The sequence below is a fragment of the Lampris incognitus genome, chromosome 7 (assembly GCF_029633865.1).
Source record: "Lampris incognitus isolate fLamInc1 chromosome 7, fLamInc1.hap2, whole genome shotgun sequence".
Classification (NCBI taxonomy): domain Eukaryota; kingdom Metazoa; phylum Chordata; class Actinopteri; order Lampriformes; family Lampridae; genus Lampris; species Lampris incognitus.
The window spans coordinates 54,317,982-54,342,507 of NC_079217.1; the positions used below are offsets into that span (position 1 = coordinate 54,317,982).

At 40.2% G+C, this 24,526-nt stretch overlaps 1 protein-coding gene across 2 annotated transcripts in view; it reads right to left on the reverse strand.

The window, feature by feature from the left end:
- Positions 1-24,526, reverse strand: part of rasa2 (RAS p21 protein activator 2) — an 84,485-nt gene that overhangs the window by 55,199 nt on the left and 4,760 nt on the right. The window contains exons 2-10 of one of the 2 annotated variants that reach the window (XM_056283292.1): positions 23,586-23,744; positions 21,978-22,101; positions 15,279-15,382; positions 15,081-15,175; positions 9,079-9,158; positions 6,843-6,926; positions 915-987; positions 604-680; positions 50-151 (exon numbers count right to left, since the gene is read on the reverse strand). In XM_056283292.1, coding sequence (XP_056139267.1) covers positions 50-151; positions 604-680; positions 915-987; positions 6,843-6,926; positions 9,079-9,158; positions 15,081-15,175; positions 15,279-15,382; positions 21,978-22,101; positions 23,586-23,670 — 824 coding nt within the window. In that variant the 5' untranslated portion in view covers positions 23,671-23,744. The remainder of the gene's footprint in view (positions 1-49; positions 152-603; positions 681-914; positions 988-6,842; positions 6,927-9,078; positions 9,159-15,080; positions 15,176-15,278; positions 15,383-21,977; positions 22,102-23,585; positions 23,745-24,526) is intronic. The other variant, XR_008810510.1, reaches the window with a different exon arrangement.

Here is a 24,526-nt window from a genome sequence, read left to right on the forward strand (position 1 = left end):
TGTGTACAAAAGTATCATACTTCAAACGAGCATTTTATATGACTCTTACCAGGCCTTGTGAACGTGGTCATTTCGAAGGGTCTTGAGAGATACCCGCGTCTCCCCTAGAAACACATCCTGAGCCAGATTCCCATTGTTCCACAAATCAACTCTACAGGGGTAGGAGATAAAAAGTGAAACAGTTAAAATTAAAATACAAGTGTAAATAAAGAGAAAGTAAAATATTAAACCATATCAACTAAGGTGCAAGTGTGTTGCTTTGTGCTGAGCGTGACCAACAAACAACCCAAACTCAAGTTAAAGACAGGAAAGGAAGTTCACTCCAGTGTAGCTCTCACCTGCATGATGTAATAAAGGAAACAATACTCGTGCACTAAAACCACCTCAAATCCAAAACCATGCATGTGTGTTTACCTCTGAGTCAGCCTAGTCTTACCCAGTGAGCTATGAGTCCACTGAGCTGGAAGCCCAACATATCCTTAATTAACCAGAGACCAGGGCCCTCTATCAGTAGTCAGAACACACCGCATTCACTGTTTTTTATAGTTCTCAAAAACAGCACCATGACAGAATATCTCGGCTGACAAGGAGAGGGACACCTACTTGATTTCCAGTTTTTCAATATCCTCCTCTTCCACTTGGAAATGGGACTTTTTTGAGTAGCTGCTGGACCGTGTCACCTGGGTGTCAGAACCATTTTGTTTGTCTCAGCTTTTTTACACTTTTCAACCTTTATCTAACCAGGCAGATCTTAAAGAACAGATTCTTATTTACAGTGTTGGCTTGGTGAGAAGCAGAGCCGGCTTGACACCAATTGGTAAGAGCATCTTTTCATGCCACTTCATTAAACCCCCCCCCCCCCACACACACACACACACACACACACACACACACTGTGTAGATGTGCAACATACCTCAAAGATGAAGGTTTCCTCGAAAAAAGGGTTGCTCGTTTTCTTCTTTACCTTTGTCTTTTTCTGGTCAGACCTGAGGAGAAATTGTAGTTTTCTATTATAAGAACAGTTTCCCTTCAACAACAGAGACAATTGTTGGATATCTAAAATTTGTATGCCAGCCTTTTTTATTATGATGAAGAAGAAGAAAAAGAAGATTTTTTTTTTAATCAAGACTTCAAATATACAAACACATCAAGCAAAGCCAGTATACTCTAAAACAACAGAGTAGGCTCAGAACAGTACACCAAACATGTCAAAGACAATGAGAACAAAACAAGGAAACAGAAATAGTAAATTAAAAGAGATAAAATAAAATAGGACAATACAATATTCCAGGGGTTAAATTACATTAAATTGTTCAAATGCAAAGAATAATTTTTGGGCATTTCTGTTTTTCATACATTTTAGAGATTTGGAGAAAGTTACTAATTTGGTCATAAAGGCTGCTAAACGGGGTTGCGTTTTGCAATATTTACATTTGTCTATAAAATATTTTGCCAAAATAATTACGTTATTCATCAAGAATTCTATCTTTCTATCTTCCATAAACATTCCAAATTTGACACTTACTAGTAGGAAAGGAGGTAAAGCACCAATGCTAGACTTCATCCATACATACAAACTATACCAAAAATTATAAGTAATGTTACAGTGGAAAAATAAATGATCCGTTATTTCTGTCCGTCTTGCAAAATTGACAGAAATTACAGACTACATTAAATTTTAATCTTATAAATTCACTGGAGGGGTAAATATCATTAATTATCTTGAAGTGAACCTCTTTGGCTTTTGGAGGGGGGGGGGCAAAATGTATCTTTTTCTAATTTTATGGGCATTCAAATTTGAGTACATGTCTAAAATATATTTCCTTCTTAAAGGGTTAGGATAACATATCTTCAACAGAGAGTTTCTGATAAAGAGATTATTGCAGGTTCTATCGACAAATTTTAAGTTATCAATCATTAAGGGGTGAAGTGTGGGGCTGACAGAAGAGTAAATAAGACATTGTGAGACCATCATCTTGAGTTTATAGGGATTGCACCTATTACCATGTCATAAACCTTTTCAGAGGAGGATAAGCTATATTTCAAACACAACTCATTATAATTCAATAAATTGCCTCTGTCATCATGATGTGTGTACCAAATAAGCTTCTTCCACCACTCTTCCAAAAACAAAGATTTCCCCTCAAACAGGACACATCTATTACTCCAAATTGGGACTGCATGGGAGGTAAAGTTGTGTTTAAACAACAGTTTCCAGTATTGTAAAACTTGTTTATGAAAGGCAGATAAACATAAGGGTATCTTGGACAGTTCAAAATCACAGTTCAGAAGAAAAGCAATCCCGCCCAATTGTTTAAAGATTGCATTAGGAATGGCATGCCAAATCACAGTTCCACCTATGACAAAGGCTTTTAGCCACTTCAGTTTAATCATACCATTCATAATGTCAAAATCAATGGCATTCAGCCCCCTGTTTTCATAACTTTTCAAGAGTTCACTTTTCCTGATGCAATGACACTTGTTTTTCCAAATAAAATTGAAATTAGTTTGGTTTATGGATTTAATCATTCTTGATGAGATAGCCAATGAGTAAGCAGGATAACTAAATCTAGAAAGACTCTCCATCTTGGTGAGCAGAGTCCTCCCAAACACAGTAATGTCCCTCTGTAACCAGCTGTTTAATATAGCTTTACATTTTGTAATATTATTCTGAATATTCATCTCTTCTCGATTCAAGGTTTTTACTTAAGTTAATTCCTAAATATTTAACCTCAGTTTTAACAGGGAAACCAAATAAAGACCTAGAATGCTGCTCATGTATCGCCAGAGGTTCACATTTGCTTATATTCAGAGTTAAAACTGATGCATGAGTGAAGAGCTCAACTGATTTAAGGGCCAAGGGGATCGGGGGGGCATTTTTTAAGAAAAGTGTGGTGTCATCTGCAAGTTGGCTTATCAATAATTTGTTGCCCAAGGCCTCTAGGCCCTCAATGTTATAATTTTTAATTAGAATGGAAAGTAATTCTGCTACAATAATGAATAATAATGGGGGGCTGCCGCAGCCTTGCCTAATTCCCCTCTTAATACCAAATCTCGGCAGGTACCACCAGGTAAGGACACACAACTGTTTATATCCTTGTATAACATGCTTATGACACCAACAAACCTTTCTCCAAAACCAAAATGATGTAGGGCTTGTAAGATGAAAGGGTGCTCAACAGAATCAAACACTTTGTGAAAATCTAGCAACAGTAAGAATCCGTCACCTTCAACTAAATCACTGTAATCTAGTAGATCCAGAACCAGACGGATGTTATTGTGAATAGATCTTCCCTTGATAAACCCAGACTGTGTTTCACTAATTATTTGTGTTATACCTTCTTTCCGTCTGGCAGCTAACACTCCTGACAAAATCTTATAGTCTGCGTTTAGCAAAGTGATAGGCCTTAAATTATCTAGATTACTTTTATCTTTCCCTGGTTTAGGGATCAATATTTTTACATCTTGTTTCATAGTTGGAGTCAGTTCTTATCTTTCGATGCAGTCCTTTATAGCATTTATTAATAATTCTCTAATATCTGACCAAAAAAAATTTGAAAAAATTTGTAGTAAGACCATCGGAGCCAGGAGATTTACCTGTAGCCATTTTTCAGATAACAGAATCCAATTCTTCTATAAGAATGTCAGAATCACACAAATCTTTGAAGGGTTGATCAATGCTAGGCAGGTGAACTTTAACCTTGTCAAAAACTGCATAGAACCACAGTCAGAAAAAGAAGAGGAATACAGTGACTCATAGAAATTAAATACCTCATTTGCTATATCCTTTGGCTCAGAGGATTCAGTCCCATTAATAATAAGCTTATTTATTGTGTTTTTTATCTGTCTCCTTTTTTCAAGTGGAAAGAAGCAAGTAGAATTTCTTTCCCCTTCTTCCATCCACCTGGCCAGATTTCACATGATCCTTGGGCTTTTTTAATGTATAGCACATCTAACTTAGACTGCAATGCAACTAGACTGTCACTATTATCATTACTGTTGTTATTGTCAGGATTATTATAAGTGTACATGCAGATATCATTTAGCAGTTCACATTCATATTCTCTCTTTTGTTTGCAACAATTTTTACTAAAGGCTGTAGAGTGCTCTCGAATCTTATAATTCCAAAATTCCTATTTGTTGCAGTTAGAGTTGAACATCATTCTTAATTTCCGAAATCATTCTTCTAATATTAGCGCAGTATTCCTCATTTTTCAATAGATCACCATTAAACTTCCAATAGCCTTTGGAGTTGACAGGCTTCATAGCTGGATTCAAAACTACCGAGACTAAACAATGGTCAGTTAAGGGTGCCTGTGCGATGGTAGAATTAAATGTAGATCTCATCACTGCCTCTGTACCAAGCCAAAAATCAATTCTCGACTTGCTGCTTGCATTAGGTTTAATCCACGAGAACTGTTTTACGTTCGAGATTTAAATTTCTCCGAATATCAAGCAAATGGTTGTCAATGTTAAATTGTAAAATAGCTGGGTTATAGTGAAAATCAGCATAATTGGATGGCCACCTATCAAGCCACTCATCAGGCGTTAAATTAAAGTCGCCACCTACTAACACGTAGTCAGTAGGGAAGGACGATTTCAATTCAGCTATAACCTCTGTGATTTTGGAGAGAAGCTTACTGTTTTCTTTGTGCTTATTATACCCATATATATTGACTAAAATAAAAAATAAATTGTCTATAGCCAACACAACAGCCAACCAGTGTCCATTAGTATCAGCGCTATGTGTGACAATTTTACGTGGAAAATTATTCAAACAGATTGCAACTCCTCCAGAACGGTTGGAACCATCTATGGCTGAATAGAGTCACCCCACTGATTAGACCAGAAAGTGGCGTCAGTGACGCATGAGTGAGTCTCTTGAAGAAAGAAACAGTTAAACATTTGCCTTTTACAGAAAAGAAATAAGGCTTTTCTTTTTTAAAAATTTATTTCGGATTTTTCCCTTTTTTCTCCCAATTTACTGGCCAATCGATCCCTATTTCAATTCAAACACCCACCCTCGTACTGCATGCGTTTGCCAACTGCATCTCTACGGCCGGCAGTCTCGAAGGAGACCGCCTCCCCACTTTCGTGACAAGGCGACTCCAGGCCGAACCACTGTTTTTTCCGACACACACAGAGATGATTCACGTGACGAACACAAGCCGACTCCACCCCCCTCCCAAAGACTGCGTTGCCAATAATTGCTGCTTCATCGAGTCCAGCCATAGTCGGATCTGACGAGACCGGGGCGCGAACCCCAGTCCCCAGTGGGCAACTGCATCGACACAAAGCCGATGCTTAGACCGCTACACCACCGCGGACTATAAGGCTTTTCTTTTAACATTGTCTTTTAAACCCCGGGTATTTAAGGAACAAAAAGAAATATGAGTATTCAAAATTAACATTTAACGACTCTACTGAACGAAAGTAGAAATAACAAAGGGATTGTAGAGTATTGTATGGAAAAAAAGCAGAAAGAGCAAATGAAACACCCAAAACAACTAGTCAGTGACATCTAATGTAAATCTGCCTATTTAATAACGTACAGTGGCTGCATTTCATACTGTAAACCTGTGTCCTTCCATAAAGGCGAAGGGGCTTCAGGTGTGTCTCCAGAACTCTTTCCTCGAGCAGAATGATGAATTGGCATCTTGCCGATGATTATCGTGAATTATCCTTCTGACTCTTCTTTTATGCTGTGATCCTGCAACCTTCGATATAGGCAAAGAGGCCTCTGAAGTATGAGACTTTATTGGCCTGTCTTCCTTTTTCGATCTGGGGCCAGAGACATTGTCTCTCCATCAAGTCCTCATGGGTTAGAGCCTCTGCAAAACGCACTCCGGCCTCCTTACAAACGGGAGAGTCTTTAGTGCGTTTCCAAATCTCATCTCTCACATTGCGCAAGGCGAACAAGACGATAATTTGGCGATGTTTGCCATCTTCTTTCCTTCTGACTCGGTGCACCACATCAATTGCAACCTCCAACTTTGAATCCAAGTCAGGAGCAATTCTTTTCAGTAGATGGATTGTCTCTGCTCTGATGTTTTCCAACGTTTTCTCCTTCCATCCTTTAATCCTCAGACACCACCTTCTGCTGTATCTGTCTTGCTCCCTCTCCTTTGTTTTTATCTCAGCATTCTCTTTCCGAAGCTGGTCAATTTAATTTTCCATCAATTTGATTTTTTTCTTACATTCAGTGAGGTCTTCCGAGTTGACTTGCGTGATTTTGGCCAGGCTCGCTATCATGGTGCTGTTGCGTTTCAACTGGTCATTGATCTCCGCCAACTGGTCATCCACTCTTGTACCTAAGACTAGAATGGCCTCAACTGGTCATCCACCCCTGTACCTAAGGCTTGAATGGCCTCCAATATGGCTCTATTGGAGATATCACTTCCATCTTCCATTGACTTCTTTTTCTTTTCTCCACGTTCTTTTGACGGAGAAGTTGGTGTAGCATCTTGTTCCCGTTCCCTCTTGCTGCTGTTAGCGTTCGCATCTACCTCCATGAAGTAGCCATGTCCGTTGTAGTGAGCTGAAGACCCCGAGTGACGACCTTCGACAGGTTTCTTTGAATTTAACATTCTAAAAGCTTGAAATCCAGCCGTTTGATGTCGACATACTCGTCTAATTTTGCAACTTTGGGCTATAAGGAAGCAGACCTGCAAAAAGTTACGCTAGCCAGCCTGCCATCTTTTTTCAGAAGAAGAAGTAGAAGAAGAAAGAAAGAAAGAAAGAAAGAAAGAAAGAAAGAAAGAAAGAAAGAAAGAAAGAAAGAAAGAAAGAAAGAAAGAAAGAAAGAAAGAAAGAAAGAAAGAAAGAAAGAAAAAAAATTCACCTGGCTGGTCCAACGAGTGAGACAGTGGCATAGGGGTCACAGTTCTGCCCACTTATTAAAGGCAGTCCCTGGCATTCGATTATCCTAGAGAGTCAAAGCAACAAGGAAAAAAATCAAACACTATATACTAAGATCAGTGATGATCAGGACTCAAAACATCTGTTTAGCCCTTACCATTACAAACATCTCTTGTATATTCTTCTGATGAAAAGGGTCACACAAACATTTTCATAACTGTCACCACAATCTTGTCTGATGACAATTTGCCTCTGAAGACAACGGCCAATATTTCAGGGCTTCCGGTATAGCTGGTGGCTGCTCGCTTCCATTTCCTATAAAGACTTCCTCTTCCGTTCGCCTGTCATTGTTTACAGTTGGATTAGCAATTTGAGACACGACAACGGAGTTGGAGTTGAGAGACAATGTCTACGACCAGACTGTTTCACAAGTAGGCGACAATGAGTTGAATGTTCCTCCACACAATACACAAACATTGATTGATTTCTTAGGTGTTTTAGGTCCAGACGACATTTCAGCCAACGCTTTCCACCTCTTTCAGTCCCAACACGGACTGTTGCTAACATGCAACCAAAGCACGTTCCTGTAGAAATCACCGCTCACTCAAAACACGATTAGTCAATACTTTACAGAATAAAACAGAAACGAGAATGCTTCCGCTACCAAAATCTTGTCCCGTGCCAACAGATATCTATATATATTGATATATATATAAAATCTGTTAATGGCGATTCCTTTAATCATATCATATATTGTTTTATTCAACCTTTTTCTGTGTATGAAATTGAGATTGAAATGGCTGTGCAAGGTTGTGGAACAATTCCAGCTCAAATAAAAAAAATAAAAAAAAACTTTCACCTTTTCTTTGTACTATATGGATCCAAAAATCACATGTAATACAATGACTCTGGTGTCGCACTTATAATTTGACGCTATGGTTGGGGTTCTTGTGTAATTCTTTTAAAAACAGGGGCTTCAGTCAGTGTTTCAAGTGACAACAAACAAACATCCACTGTAGTCACTCAAAACAGAACGTGGGAGATAGTACACATGCTCTACTAGGGAAGGGGGGGGGAGCGAGAGAGAGAGACAGAGAGGCAAGAATAGCAAAGGGCAAGATGCTTTCTGTGTCATAATGATATCATCGACTGTAGCATCTCTTGCTCTTTTCTCACGTCCCTCCCTCTCAGGGGACTAATGAAACCCAAACTAGATTTGTTTTCAGCCTGCTACACGTATTGAATTTTGCAATTCACAAGACTGATTATTTTGATTTGACTGATACTGTGCCATTTGTGGTATGCTGATGCAAAAAAAAAAGACTGCTAGGTACATCATGTCCTGCAGATGCTGACGATGAGCCAGTGACAGTTTAAGCACTGCGCCCGAGTGACACAGTGAATGACGACAGCAGAAAACCACAGTGGTTGCAGAGTGAGGAGCACTTGCTTCCTGTTGAGATGCTATCACTTCCTCCTCATTACCCTGGTCACCAAGTATGAATGGAGGTGCAAAAATAACATTCACTGACTGACTTCGGAAGAAAATATAACACATTCACACGCCTATCTCTCCATAGTAGCAATATTTAACCCTTAAAAAAACAAAACAAAACAAGTGTTTTTCTTTGCGAGGCTCATCAAAAATATGCTTGTATCATTGTAAATTTAAGTGCATTTGGAAAAACTAACTGAACTCAAGTAGAATTAAATCTTGTAAACAATACACACACGAACACAGAAATTGTGGGCATACAGATGTATAAACAATGGATTCAGGGTGTTGAAAATGGATTCAACACAGGTTTTAATCCTCTGTGACTAAAACAGCCTAGCAGGTTCCACTGGGAGCAAGTGAGAGGGGGCTAACCATGGTGAAGTCTCCAAGCACTGAGCCCTATTGGCCTAGCTGGCATAGCTTCTCTGACTGTTTTTAGAGGCGTATGCAGGATGGAAGGCAAGAAAAGGAAACGTAACAAATTTGATGTAGTTATGCTGGGAATTTCTGAAAGTAAAAAAAAAACAAAAAACAAAAACAAAAACAAAAAAAATAGAAACAAAAACAAAAACAAACAAGTGTTTTTTACTTTTCCGGTCTTTACTTTAAATCCTCTATTTCAAATGTTCAACTGTTCCAATCTTCCTGAGACTTTTTAGAGAATTCCTTGTGGTAGTTAGTCTTCACCGCTTGGCAAATACCAAGAGGAAACTGTACTTACCGCACTAGTAGCTGTTGACATATGGAGCCATTATCTGCCGTGATCAGGTTATTCAAACGCATCTCAAGGTGGACCTTACCCTATCAGACAGGAAAGGAGGGGAGAGGGACAGGTAAGAGTGGATAAGCCCTAACCCATGTCCTAAAGGTTGGCTGTGGATGACCTTAATAAAGCAGTAAATCTGTCCCATGTCAGACAGTCTCTGCTGCATGTTAGGTTTCAAGTCAAAAGTAATAAGTCCAGTCTCATATTCGTATGTGGGTCGTGACAGATTCAATTTATAGATAGAAACCACTGAGTTCTTCACCATTTTTAGTGATTTACACAAGGCTGGACGTTAAGCATTTTTCTACCAGAGTATGCTAAGCAGCTTCTATTCCAGGTTTTCATCCTACCAAGATGCACACACGTTGCCTCTCTTAGTATCCTTACACTTGCTCCTGTTTTCTGCCCAGATAAAACTCAAAATCGTTTTGTTGACTTTTTGTCCAGTTCAAGACTGGACAAAAAGTCAACAAACGATTTATCTACAAAGAAATTAACATGTACACTTCTGCTTGCCGGCTTCACTGAACCTCTGAAAGGCTACAGTCTATGCCAACTTCAAAAGGGATTAGCTCTAGGTCCACACTTTTCTCCCAACTGGTTGAATGAAATCCCACCTTCAGTCAGAACCACAGACTCACTTTATTCAAGAAAGACCTAAAAAAAAAAAATTGATGGTCTCCAAGCATGACTTATTCCAGTGGCATTACCCAGCTAATATGTCATTTGAATCTCCGATTACTTGTATCAACATTGGTGATCTATCATTGTACACTTACAGTAACAGCAGTTAATGTGACATGTGCGCTTGTCTATGATCGGGTTACTATTTAGTGCTCCTAGATGCCTTTAAGTTAAAACACAAATATATGTGCCAATTGCTGACTTTTTTGTAAGTCACAATGGAAGTACATGCTAAGTGAGAAAATCTAAATGTAAAGAGACAACACTAAAACAAACAGCTGCACACTTCGAATCTCACATTACAATTCAGCAGCAAGACTTGCAACAAGATGGCAAACCGTTTCTTTTGTTGGAAAACAGCCAACAAAATAGTCAATATTATAATAATTACCGAGGGAGGATCAAAACCTAGCCAATTTCGTTAACACACTGGCACTCACATGTATCTAAGGCTACAGACATCAACACTGCGGGTGTTGATGCCCACTTTCATCTGATTCCTGTGCTTACATCAGAAGTCCTTGGTTTGCACTTGAAACAACCTACATTCGAAGGCCTACTTGATAGTTTGGTCACCAATGTGGAAGTAAACAGAGCGTCATATTCTCAATGACCTAACAAATCTGATCCTGTGTGGTTACATGAGAGTCAAGTTGGTAGATATCAGATTCCTATCCAATCTATTTCCACATATGAAAGTAATCAAAATCAGATCTAAAAATATCCAATTCCATGTGCTTTTTCCTGGTTACAGTCATAATACATATCCGATCTGTGCCACATGTGGACAAAAAGAGAGGGGGGGGGGATTGGGTCACTTTTACCCAGCAGTCCAAATGTAGCCTTGGTGTCTGTTGGTGTCTATGTAACCTACCTTGAGCGCAATGGAAATGGGCAATTTTGCCAACAATGATGATTAATAAAGTTTTTTCACAACTGGGTGTTGCCAAGCAATGCCTGGTTCTGTTGACATTTTATTCTTGAAGTTAACACTGAAATGTACTACAAAACTAAGAGTTGGTGGAACAGCAATGAAGATGGGCTCTTCAAAAGCATATAGACTTAATCTCATAAAACTATAAGCTCTTGTTTTTCCCCCCACAGTAAGGAATTGCAATCACCCCTCCGTCTCATATTGATGTAACTTTTGAGTTGAAAGTGTCTACTTGTGAGTGAATCAGCGTAGCAACACATGCCCAGAATAGTTTGGCGTGGGCCGATGGTAGTTAGGATCTACATGTTAGCTACAGCAGCAGAGTAGCACTAACATGCAGTAGCTTCAGCCAATACATTGGACCACAAGAGCAGATGGAGAATTATGCTATTGAGATCAGGCAGACCCATTAAGTTCTCACTGTATAGAAGAATAAAGCCCAGTTCCGAATAACATGTTCAGCTAATATACATTGCCATGCAACAAAGAAAATTGAAACCAATGAAATGTGGATTGTTTGGTGATGAAGTGTTGTCCTAAGAAGTAAAAGCTGAATCGTTAGAAGCTTTGTAATATTCTTGTTACTTTAACAATCCTAATTTTTTGAAATAAAAACCATTACTAGGAAAATTTGTGTACCAAATATATACAAGTAGGACAAGTAGTTATCTAAACTGTTCTCTCCTTGGTCTCTGCATCCCATGGCCCAGAACAAAACGCCCACACTTCTCCTCTCACTCGGGGTTAAGGGCGCAGAATCATCGACTGCATGTAACCAAGCGCTCTAGGAAACATTTCAACCCAATAGATGATAAAAGAGTAGTTGAGCTGAGGCCAAGAATAACCACAAATGGAAACATCCTGGAGTTGAGCTCCTCTAGGTTCTATCCTTCCATCTATTTTCTTATCTTCTCTCCCCACAATCGCCACCTCTCATACACATTATCCCCATGTCAACCTATAGCCCCTATTTTCACCACAGTCAGCATGTGAACCATGGAAGCAAATTCAATTCAATATCTTATGGGGGGCAAAAATAAAAATCCACACAAAACAATAAATGTAATTTGTGATTAACACATAAAAAAAAAATTCAATTTTGATAACAACTATTTCCAGATTGTAAGACAGTATAATTTGTCATAATTGAAAGGATACAGATCCTTGTGTCAAGGAAAAAAAAAAGTTTATCAAAGTAAATCTTAATGGTTACTATGCGATCCTCTCATCCCTGTTCTTTGGACAATTTTTCTTCTTCTTCTTTCAGCTTTCCCCGTTTTTCAGGGGTCGCCACAACAGATTTTAGTTTCCATCAGGACCCCGTGAGGGCACAGCACCAATGCTGGCCATTGTTAATGCGGGCCTTGACCGATCTGGTATGGTCTTGTCAATCCACATACCGATTTGGCAAATCTGCATGGTAAATAGTTATCTCCGCCAGGTGGTAGCCTGGAGGGGATTATGAGTTTGGCTGCGTGCGCGCTTGTGTATGTGGTCACGTGTGTGTGTCTGTCCATGGCTAATCTCACAAACTACTGGATGTATCAGCCTAAAATAATTTTGTACACAGTTATGGCAGCATGATGAAGAACATCTCATGGTTGCGGTTCTTAAAAAGCTTTGAGAAACATTTGTTCTCGCCATTGCTGCTCCCCCTCCTCATTCACTCTCTAGCTTGCTCGACCAACGCTGCTTTCCACTCTGAGTCAACTGTGGGCGTGCACGACTCGCATCAATGGTTGAGTCAGATCGGGCAATGACAGTGTCAAACCCAAAACATTATGTATTTGGGTATGAGCCTTGAAAGTAAACGAGAAGTCGATCATATTTCACAAGCCAGCAAAATCATTCACTATTGATCGCAGCACAGGAGAACTGGAGGAACACTGGATGAACCGAAAATAATTCATCTTATTCACCTCGCCGCAACGCGGAAGTGACCTTGTTAAAACTCCGCTATAAAAATTCAACTTCAAGAGTAGGATTAATCACAGTCACAGCTGGAAATCATCTCAGCTGCTACAATAAAATATTTCCCATGGCTGAGCTGTTTTCTTGCCATTGTTTTATGAATGAAAGTCAATCAGCAGAGCAGCCACTCGCCTTCATTCATTTTATATCATGAAAACCACGACGGTTAAACACATTGAAGGCTTTGAATAAGGGCTTTGAAATTATGATAGCCTGATCTCTCTCATTTCATGTTAGACTTGGTCACTTTTGTGCCAGGGTCCTCCAAGGAGGCTCCGCATCCAGAGACTGACAGGCAAAACGTTTTATTAGGTACAGTCTTTATCTTGAGCACTAGATATTGAAAAAAAATGTTGTCCATATTTCCCATTCAATCAACTTGGATGCTGCACACAAGTCTTATAATGGCAGGAAAAACACTGGTTTTTCTGTCTGGACGCGTGTGTGTACTTCCCTTCTCCTGGTAGGTGAAAAAAAGGGTTTGTCGCCAAGTTCGAGCACCAGAGAAGGGAAGATACATATGCCTGGTGGACATCTCCTCTGGTTCGCTTTGAAATCATAGTTGACTGAGACTAATTATCAAATAAATAATGGTCATTAATACTGTGACAATACTGAGAAGCCCTAAAGTAAACACAGCCAAGGTGGCACCTCTGACTTTTCAGAGTTAGACATGAAAGAGGCAGTATACATGAACAACATGTATACTGGAGGTTATAATGGAGATTAAAGTTATGAATTAGAAACTGAAAGCTTGTTCTTCCTATTGTTACTGAGGGAAACATACTTCGAGCCCCACAATAGCACAAACACCAACAGCGACTTGCTTGTCATGCTCAATAATCTTTCTCAATTTCTAAATAATGATTTGGCTCATCCACTTTCCCCACCTTAAGGCAACATATCCTCTCCAATTCCTCTACACATTCCTATTTTACACAACAAAATAATTCAATGTGTTCAGCACAAAATTGATCATACTCATACTTTGCACTTAATGGCAACTATGATATATTGATAGTGCAATCTTCTGTTTTCTTAAGAATTTTCAGGCCAAGCCCTTTCATTCCGAGCTTTGAGTCATTTTGAGTGATCACCCAAGTCTAATTGTGAAAAAAAAAAAGTTAGATAGGTATGTGGCTCAGTGCCTCCATTCATGCAGAGTCAAGTGGGGGAAGATAGTGCTTGCAGGTAAGGAAAAGTTATGACAGAATTTCCTTCCTTTTTTTAGCCCCTTTCCTATTCAATCCTTGTATCATAGATGGACAGTGAAAAAGGTTTAGAAACTATGCTGGGCTGAGGGGAAATGGTGGCGTTGTATTCTGTGAAGAGCAAAGAGGGGGGGATGGCTAGTTGTATGGTATAGGAAACCCGTGCTTTTAAAAAGGGATAGATGCCAAGAACCTCATCGATGGACTAGGCTGTGGACCAGAAAATCCATTTAGTCCCTCCATAACTTGTTCCACTGTTTAGATTATTAAGAAGAAATTACTGCAATTTGTTGGCCATGCTAGCGCAAGTTTAAAGAGCTGAGAGTTAGTTTTTCAAAAAAGAGCTTGGCTTGTGCTCAGTGGGGTTTTCCAGTGCAGGGGGTGTTAGCCTTAAAGGTCAACAAAACAACCCAGTTTAGATAGACTACAGCCACATTTGAGATTTTTTAAAAAAAATGCAGGAATCTGGGGAAGATGTTGGGATGGGCTACAGGTATCAAGCCACGCTCCGCAGTTTTGTTTTTAACTTTGGGAATAGCTCAGTCTACTCTGGACAACGCTCCAGTCAACAGCAAGCATGGAGGGAAGCAAGAGTACTAATCCTATTAACTAACTATAAAACTACAGAAAATTTAAAAAAAACTGAAGAAAAAAAAAACACTATCAAATTGGAACTACTGAAAAATACAAAAATATGTAACTTCCAATTCTTCCAACAGAAGAATTGGATTTTTTTTTTTAATTATCATAGAAGGTGGAAGGGCGTAGCCCGGGGTTGTGACTCATATCACATCAAATAGCCAAGCCTAGGACAATCCATGGTTGTAATAACTTAGTTATAACCACAGAAAGCAGCACTTAGGTGAAATTCTTTGCTTTGCGTATAGAGCGTATAGTTTGGGGTAAAATGTCAAGATAAGCACCACGGTCTATGTCTCTGACTTGGATGTGTCCAAGTACATCAGCATTCAGTGAAAATAAGTTGTTTTGGTTTTGTGTAGACTTTTAATTGCTTGTCTTGTAATAACTATGGCATATGTCATATTTTCCACATGCCAACAATCTCAGTCTCCAATACACTGACAACTGCCAGTGGTTCAACCCTCATGATTCCTAGTTTATGATAAGGATATAAAGAATTCTTGTCTGGCACCCACCTGGACTTCTGAGTTGGGATCTACTGGCTGCAGGCCAAACCAGTGCTCTTTCCCGATGTATCTACACAGGTCTTCCTTCCGGATGGACACTTTGCCTAAAAAATACATATAAACACACAAAAAACACACAAAATAAAACTGTAACTATCATCCAGAGAGAGGATTGGGGCATGGTGATGCATTAGTAAAGTGGCTTACCAACAGGGAGATCCCTTTGGAAAACACTCTTGGCATAAATGTAGAAGGATAAACACTGAAATGGCCGTGGGATCTCAAAGTAGAAATCCTCTCCATAGAAAGGGCTGTAAATAAAGAAAGAATTTAAATAAGGTTTATAATAAGTCAGTTAGTGGTTCCAGCTATGGCAGAACCACAATTGGTTTTGCTCCGTTATCGTCATCATCATTACTCCTCCATTGACACAATTTCCTGTGAGATGCTATATTAATTGTATTTTCCTCTTGTTCTTCTTGTAAAGAAAATGAGGACCTGTCCAACTGCAGCAGTGGTGTTCAACCACGTGCCACTAAAAAGCAATACATTTTCATTCCAGCTAATACTACACTAGCAGATTTCATTCATAAGCACACTCAACCACACAGAGGGGAGGCTACTCATAAAAATGAGCTGGTATAGTGTTGTGTTGGAATGAAAACCTGCAAAAACTTGACTGAATGACACAATGCTTTGGCTTGTAGGTGTAGTGTTCTGTGCCTGTCACGTCTCACGCTTAACCTTCACCGCTGGCTAGCAGAGATGTGAACAGGAGAACCGAGCATGTAAGTCTCTCCCTGCCAGTACATAGCCTCTCCAACAGCAAGCCCTATGTAGTGCCTCTTCGTGGTAACACATGGTAACTGGGTACACCTTGGACCCTGGCTGAACTACAAGGGACTTGGAGGAGGTCTGGCCCCTAGATGTGTGGTACGCAGGCCCACCGGTGTGTGGATATTCCCCAGTGCCCATGAACCAGCCCCCCCAGCTATGGGGTAAATAGTGCCACTGCCTAGTGGATACCTCGGGAGAGGAATAGGCTATGGGAGTAAACCCCTACAGAAAATCAACGTCTACAGTGTTGTTGTTTTTTGTTTTTCTTGCCCTTTAGTATATGTTTAAGCCGAAGAGTACTGCTGGCATCGTGTGTGGCTGCCGCTTCTCTCTCTCGTAGCCCCCCACCCCTTCCCATCCACCCCTGTATGACTGTGTTATGTTTATCTGTTGTCTTGTTTCACCACCGTTTATTGTAAAGCAACTTTTTAGAAAAGCACTATATAAGTTTGATTTATTATTATTATTATTATCATTACTTCTGATCCTTTAGGCAAATTCATTACTCTGAAATGCTTAATGTGAAAGCATCTGCACACCAAACCAAATTCTACATACAATGTAGTTGCCCCATAAAGGCTATGAACCAAGGTTACCTTTAAATGGGAATGGTGTTTGTTTATGGAGAAAAATACCTAAATGAGCAGAAGGTGGACAGCACAGGGTGTCCTTTTGACTTAGCAGGGCATGGAGGAATTTTGTTTCTGTCCTTTCTCTTCCCAACCTTAACATTTGCTCTCCTCACTGCATCGTGCAAGGCACATATCACCTAAAAAATGGTATTATCCTCCCGCTTGTTGGAGAACAAACAGACTAAACGGCAAACAAACTCTGGAATCAAATCTTTCCTTAAGGACAACTTTTTCCAATATACTGAATGTGTGTGGCTCGAAACTACACACAAATGGAAGGTAAAACTATCCACTACAAACGTGTTTGGCTGCAACATATTTCAAACACAAAAAAGGTGTCAACCTAGCTGGTCTTGGACCATATCTGTCTCTCATCCTGTCTCTCAAGACAGTCAGCGTTTCTGCGCACATTGATGAAGTAGTGATTACATCGCCCGTCTCTACAGCCACATCCTCATAGCATAGGATCAAATCACGCCAGAACCTCACTCTTATGTAACTTATATTCTGCTTCTTTATCATCCTTCCTACAGTGTCAATAAATGAATTAAATGCTCACAAAAAGAGACTTCTCATGATTGCTAATGGAACTCTTCTTCCATTAGCAATCATTAAATAGCAGGTGCTACATATAGTTAATCAGCATAGAGATTGCATACCCTCTTGTCAGCATATGGCTGGCTGTCCTGGATGACCTAGAAGGACTTAAGCATATGTACCACTTGGCTCTGCCAGAAGAAGATTTGCACAACTTGATCTGACACAGTCAACAGGTTAAGCGCTGGCACTGTGTACATGCTTGTTGCAGATCAATAACCTTCCCCAAGCAGACTAAAAAGTAGTTGCCATTCATTTGTGCAAGAAAAATACACTTGCCAATTTCAATGTAACTGATGCAGGTTTGGTTGCTTTAGTGTGGCAGTCAATACATTTATGAAAGTAGGTAAATTCGTGTCGGTCTGCATGCAAGACACTGAGGTTCCTTCAAAATGCTTTCCTTCATAACGTGGCGAATGGTAAAAAGATGGATGCTGCTCAGAAAAAGGTTTGCTTCTCAAGCCTAGCTCTAAATTAGCTTATGTGACTAGCACCACAATGCTGATGTGTCCATGTTTTATTTGGAAATTATGTAGGCATGTAACACAAGCACATTTGCCTGCTTAAAACATGGTCGTAAATGTGGCAAAAAGTTGCCACATTTACGACCATGGTTAGTCTCACAGCTCATTTGTCCCTGCAATGACGCTTTCCTCTCAGCAGCTTATGTGTCTTGGTCGGTGAAACATCTTGCCTGACACTTCCGCAATAAAGGTTTGGCAACACATCCAGTTCTGTGTATACACCCACGCATCCTTCAGCTAATGCTCAACATCACACTGAATTATGCACTTGTAGCTTGCACATTCTGTACACACTCAAAAGACACACCTACACCTATACTCCTGCAATGTTTTCCTCCAACCTTTCCCAACAGTGCGGAGGTGTTAGGTAAAACCACTCTATCACAAACTGTTCGAACAGCCTGCTTAATGCGGTGGGTCAGCTGTCATAAGTAAGGGATTCAGCAGTCTTCATTGTGTTTTCAAAGCACTAGATACGAGACTATATTGGAGAGTGAATGAAAGAGAAACTGGGGGAAATGACAAGCCAAAATTGAGTGACGATAAAATACATGTATAAAGACGTATGACAGTAGTGAAGTTGAGAGTGACAGAGACAAAGAAAAAGTGAGAGAGTGAAATAAATACAAGGGAGAGCGTGGGAGGACACACTTCCTAACACACTGTAAAAAAGGAGCCCTTTGAACAGATTTGAAATCAGGCGAGAGAAGCAAAAGCTGTTGTGAAATACCTAGAGAAGGCAGACCAGTGTTTAGTGTAATACTGGAGGTAGACGCATTAACTGCTGAACAGGTTGTACACATGTGCCCATTCATCAAATGGTTTATTCTAGACAGCATCTGTTCAATATTTCCCAACTCAAATGGCATGCCTATTGTATATGTTCAAGAGCTTAAATTGAAAATGGATACTTCAACATTACAGCTCAACTCCATGATCTTTCATGTTCACCATGATGGGCTTTTACAACAAATACTGGTTTCCTATCATATTTGGTTGCAATTTTTTAAGTCAAATTCCCAAAATTGCCCTAAGAACTGTATACCTGAATAATGACCCAATAGTTACCCCCATGTCCCAATAGGAGACTACAAAAAAAGGTTTTAGGTCACATTTAACAAAAAATTCACCTCACAGAAATGCATTTAACACCTAACAAAACAAATATCTTAATGTCAATCAGTGGTTGTCAATCCAGTCCTCGGGTCCAAATACATTCACCTGTTCTGTCAGGTATTCCAGCCATCAAACAAGAGTTGTTTCCAGAATTGTCCCCTCTTTCATTATTCCCTACATATGAAACACTCAATAGGGTCCTCCATAGGGACTGATAGATATTTTGAATGTGACTGAATTGTCATTTTGTGGCTTTTTCTTGTGCTGTCACGTGATATTTGACAGTAAAAAGTGTGCATGAGTGGAGCGGTGAAGAGGCAAAGCATTGCATTTGTGGTATTGTGAGCATACAGTGGATGCTACATTTTCTGTTACTCTGTGGGAATTCTTGAGCACACTATATTTACTTTATCGAGCAAAATTTACAGTTAGAATAGAATCAGACTCTAAAACAAAATGGAGGAAGGTGAATATAGTGCACTATGTAGCAAATAGGGAGCAATTTCAGACATAGCTCAGGTTTTTATGTTTTTCGAGCCGCCAAAACAGGGGAACAGAGTTGACTATTTGACAGAATAGAAAACCAGTACTACTATGGGATTCTGAGCACAAAATTGAAAACCATTGCTCTAAATGACATTAAATCCTTAGACAAAATTAGACCAGCTATCAAAATAAATGTGAAACACTATTCACTGCTTCTGAATATAAATGCTTATTTTTAAACAGAATTAAAAAAAGCCCCAGCTTTAACAGGATGTAACATATCATATCATCTCAACGTTTATGTCAGCAGTCATAGCTGTTGCACAACCCCTATCCCAGCAGATACAGGCCACATTAACTGTATGAGGGCATGTGTATTACAAGTCTCTGTAAGAAATAAGAACACCTGGGCAATATGATCTGGGAGTTGCTCAAAGGGCATGCACTACTGCCTGCCAATCTCTCTCAACTTAGTACATAAGAGAAAGCATGTTTGAAGTGTATAACTTAATATACATTAAGCATCTGCTGGCTGCTTGAGTATAACATTATTGACAAAAGCACACAATGTATTAGCACACAAGTACTTATTTCTGCATAGATTGTGTGTCAATTGTAAATAATAATCACATATCTTACAAATAAAAAGGAAAGGCAGTGAAACACACAATTCGGCCTCAAAACAACTACCAAATAATTGTTAAAATGATGAATGCTGAAACAATCAAAGCAGTGATAATGTGCAGTGATGCAAAAATGCTGGGAGTCGACAGTGAGACTTTCGTTAGAGTCACAAACTGTCTAGCAAAGGATTAGGAGTTAAAAAAGATGGGCATCTGACTTTCCATATCTCCCAAATATTGATGAAGTAAAAAAGGCCTTTAAGCCTTAAATGTCAAGAATGGTTTCTGAAAGGTTGGCTTTATTTCAGTCTGAGCTGATAGAGAAATAACACTGAAAATTCTTACTGACCATTTTTGTATAAGCTTATCTGATAGCACTTACACCAAGTTGCCAGATTACTAGGTTCACTTATCTACTAGCGTGTTGCGCCTCCTTTGGCCTTCAGAACAGCACAAATTCGTATGGGCATGGGTTCTACAAGATACTGGATGTGTTGTGCAGGAATGTCGTACCATGTGGAAATGATTGTGTTATGCAGTTGCTGCAAATTGGACAGTTGCACAGTCTTGCTGCAAGCAGCCCGTTTCACCTCATCCCAAAGATATACAACAGGGTTGAGATCCGGGGACTGTGCAGACCACTGAATGAAAACTTGCTTTCATGTTGCTGGAACCATTTGGTGATGATACGTGCCTTGTGACATGATTCATTATCATGCTTGAAGTGTCCATCCAAGTGTGAATAAACTTAGCCATGAAGTGATGAACTTGGTCAGTGATGCTCAGATACGTCATGCTGTTCAGACTATCTTCAGTGGGTATAGGGGTCCCAACATGTATGACAAAAACACTTCCCACGCCATTACTGCCACCACTGCCACCACTGACCTGTACTGTTGATAAACAGGATGGCCCCAGTGACTCATGTTGCTTGCATCAAATTTTGATCCTTCCATCAGCATGATCCAAAAGGAACCTGGATTTTTCTGATCAGGCAACTTTTTTTTCCCACTCCTAAATGGTCCAGTTTTGATGCTTCTGTGTCCACTAGAGACACGCTTTCTTGTTCTTCACCAACAACATCAGCACCCGACAGGCTTCGGCTGTTATAGCCAGTTCGAGACCAAGTCTTATAAGGGGTGTGTTATGAGATGACTTTCAGCACACCAATGTTGAATCTGGATGTGATTTGCTTGGTTGTGGCCCGTCTGCTCGCTTGCATGATTCTTGCCATTCTCCTTTGACCCCTCTGTTTTCGTCTGCAGGATTGCAGATCACTGGTAGTTTTTTTTAACCAATCTTGGTAAATCCCTGAAACGGTTGTTATGTATGAAAAGCCCAGGATGGCAGCCATTTGAGAGATACTAGAACTGGCACACCTAGTGCCAACTATAATGCCACATTCTAAGTCACTGAAGTAACCCATTTTGCCCATTCGAATGCTCAATTGAACACTAATTGATGATAGAAACTCTGGTCCGCCTAATTTATACCACACACTGCAGTCAAGTGATGTATGACGTGTTGGAATGTACCATTGTTGTGGAGGTGAGGGGGTGTATGTAGTAAACTGGCAACTTGGTGTATAAACCCAATTGCATTTTTCTGGCTCTGTCCAAATGTTGCACCCACCTCCCCCTCCCCCGGAGCTAATACCTAATTTAGTTTGATGTTTGTTACACATGTAACACAAACATAGTGACACCCCTTCATAGCTTATTTATGCTACTAAATCACAATTTAAACATCTGTATCAGTTTCTGCAGAAAAGCTACATTTAATATTGAGAACCCCCCCCCCCAAAAAAAAGAAAACAAACACTCAAGACTTATTACTTGTTATTACTTTTGCCTTTTTGTTCACAACTTGCTACAAGCTAAATTAAGTATTAGCTACAGCGGAGTGTAAGGTAGGTGCAACTTTTGCCTTTTGTTCTGATGTCCTTAATTAGAGTTTCATAAACAATTCTATTTCTTGGTAAATTCAAATAAAAATCTTACATTGAAAAGTTGCCTTTATACTGTGATACATATACATTCCACTTAGGAACATCACTATAAGTAAACTCAAGTCCTTCATGAAACACCTTACCTGAGGCTTTTGTCAATTGCCTTGGTGCGGAAAACCACCTCCTGATCAAGACTGATGGTGCAAAAGGTACAGAGGTCCCTCAGACGATTTGGGCCAGAGATTGGACCCAGATTCTTAGCTTCACCTACAGTGCCAAAGCAAAGAGTGTCACTGCAGTCAGGACTGGCATAATTATAGCAATGTTTAACTGTATATAGATTCATAGTGATCAATATATTGTACAGGCAGAAGAAAAAAATTCTGAAATGAAGAAACTCAAATGTTTCTTGTTTTGCACGAACACAGTTCCTTCTGCTGCCAACTATGTAAAGCACTGTCTCTAGAGTACAGATACCACACAAAATCACTAAATAAAAACTTGGGACTGTTCAATATGAAATAAAATAACAAAAAAGAGCCTGAAAATTAAATTCTTTAACAAGTAAATAAGGAAATGAATGTCTAATCTGTTGGGGAGCCCTGGTGGCACAGATATGGAAACAGCTAATACTTGCAATGGTTAGAATCCCAACTCTTGCTATCTAATTAGATTTTCTCTGCCAATTCTATGGTTTAAAACAACCTCAATTTCATTGCATTTGTTTAACAAGGTTCTAATTTTAAAAGTGTGGCTGAACCAGAAAAACAAGCTAATCTAAATCATATAAGTACATGTAATTCAGTTCTGTGTGGTACACTTGTAAGTAGCTATGCTTTCATTTTCAGCACCCTCAGAGTGGCTTGTGAGAACCTCAACACTTGCCAGGGCAGGTTGCAGAGCATATGCAGCGGAGTTACACTTAAGTTTGTGGTATATGTGGTTGAAGACATAAAACATCAACTTCCTCAGCCTACCCCATGGTGACATTAGACTGCTGATTCACAAAGGACAAACACCTTTCTAACATCACTCAAAACCTACAAATCACAAGCATGGTTAATTTATAGAGCTAATTGTGTCATTGTGTGTTACACTTCATCTCATCTCATCATCAGCTGCTTCTCCGGGGTCGGGTCACAGTGGCAGCAAGCTAAGTAGGGCACTCTAAACGTCCCTCTCCCCAGCAGCGCCCGCCAGCTCCTCCTGGGGGATCCCAAGGCGTTCCCAGGCCAGATTGGTTATGTAGTCCCTCCAGCGAGTTCTGGGTCTACCCCGGGGTCTCCTCCCAGTTGGACATGCCCAGAAGAGAAAACCTCTAAAGGAAGGCGCCCAGGAAGCATCCTAAACAGATGCCCAAACCACCTCAACTGGCTGGCTCCTTTCGATGCTAAAGACCAGCGACTCTACTCCGAGCTCCCTCCAGATGTCTGAGCTCCTCGACCTATCTCTAAGGCTGAGCCCAGACACCCTACAAAGGAAACTCATTTCAGTCACTTGTATCTGTGATTTCACCCTTTCGGTCACTACCCAAAGCTCATGACCATAGGTGAGGATTGGAACAAAGATTGACTGGGAAACTTAGAGCTTTGCCTTCTGGCTCAGCTCCCTCTTCACCACAACAGTCCGGTACAACATCCGTATTACTGCTGATGCTGCACCAATCTGCCTGTCAATCTCCCACTCCATCCTACCCTCACTTGTGAACACGACCCCGATATAGAACTCCTTCACTTGAGACAACAACTTACCCACAACCCGGAGGGAGCAATCCACCATTTTCCAGTAGAGAACCAAGGCCTCAGACTTGGAGGTGCTGACTCTCATCCCGGCCATTTCACACTCAGCTGCAAACCACTTCAGTGCGCGCTGGAGGTCACGTTCTGATGAAGCCAACAAAACCACATCATCTGCGAAGAGCAGAGATGCAATTCTGAGGTTCCCAAAATGGACACACTCCTCACCTTGGAGGCACCTTGAGATCCTGTCCATGAATATCACAAACAGAATCGGAGACAAGGGACAACCTTGGCAGAGACCAACACCCACTGAAAACATGTTTGACTTTGTGTCGAAAATACGGGCACAGCTCTCACTTTGGTTATACAAGGACCAGATGGCTTGTAGCAACTGCCCTAGTGCCCCATACTCCTGCAGTACCCCCCCCCCAAAGAGTGCCCCGGGGTACATGGTTGTAAGCCTACTCCAAGTCCACAAAACACATGTAGACTGGCTGGCCAAACTCCCATGCCTCCCTCAGCACTTCCGCAAGGGTAGAGTTGGTGTTACACTATTGCTGGTGTTACACTTATAAGAGAAAAACACACACACACGCACACGCACACACACACACACAGAGCCAGATTAGTAGTTTGGCTTGAAACATCAGCACAGCACAGTTTTCCATAAATTTTTGAGAGGCTTGGGAAGCCAGTTGTAAAAAGTGAACCTGTGTAGCTGGGCTGCATAATTATGAAAAAAAAAAGATCATCCTATTACTATTTCACTACCTATTACGATGACAAATATTCATCACAATTATCCATCTCTGTTTCAGCAGAGTGCTTTACTGTACATTTGAAACTTACAACATTGAACCTATTCCTTCTTGTTTACTTTACTTGTCGGTACGTTTTCCCAAAAACACAATGTTGAGTTTCTTTCGCACCTGTCTAGCTGACTTCTTTCGTTT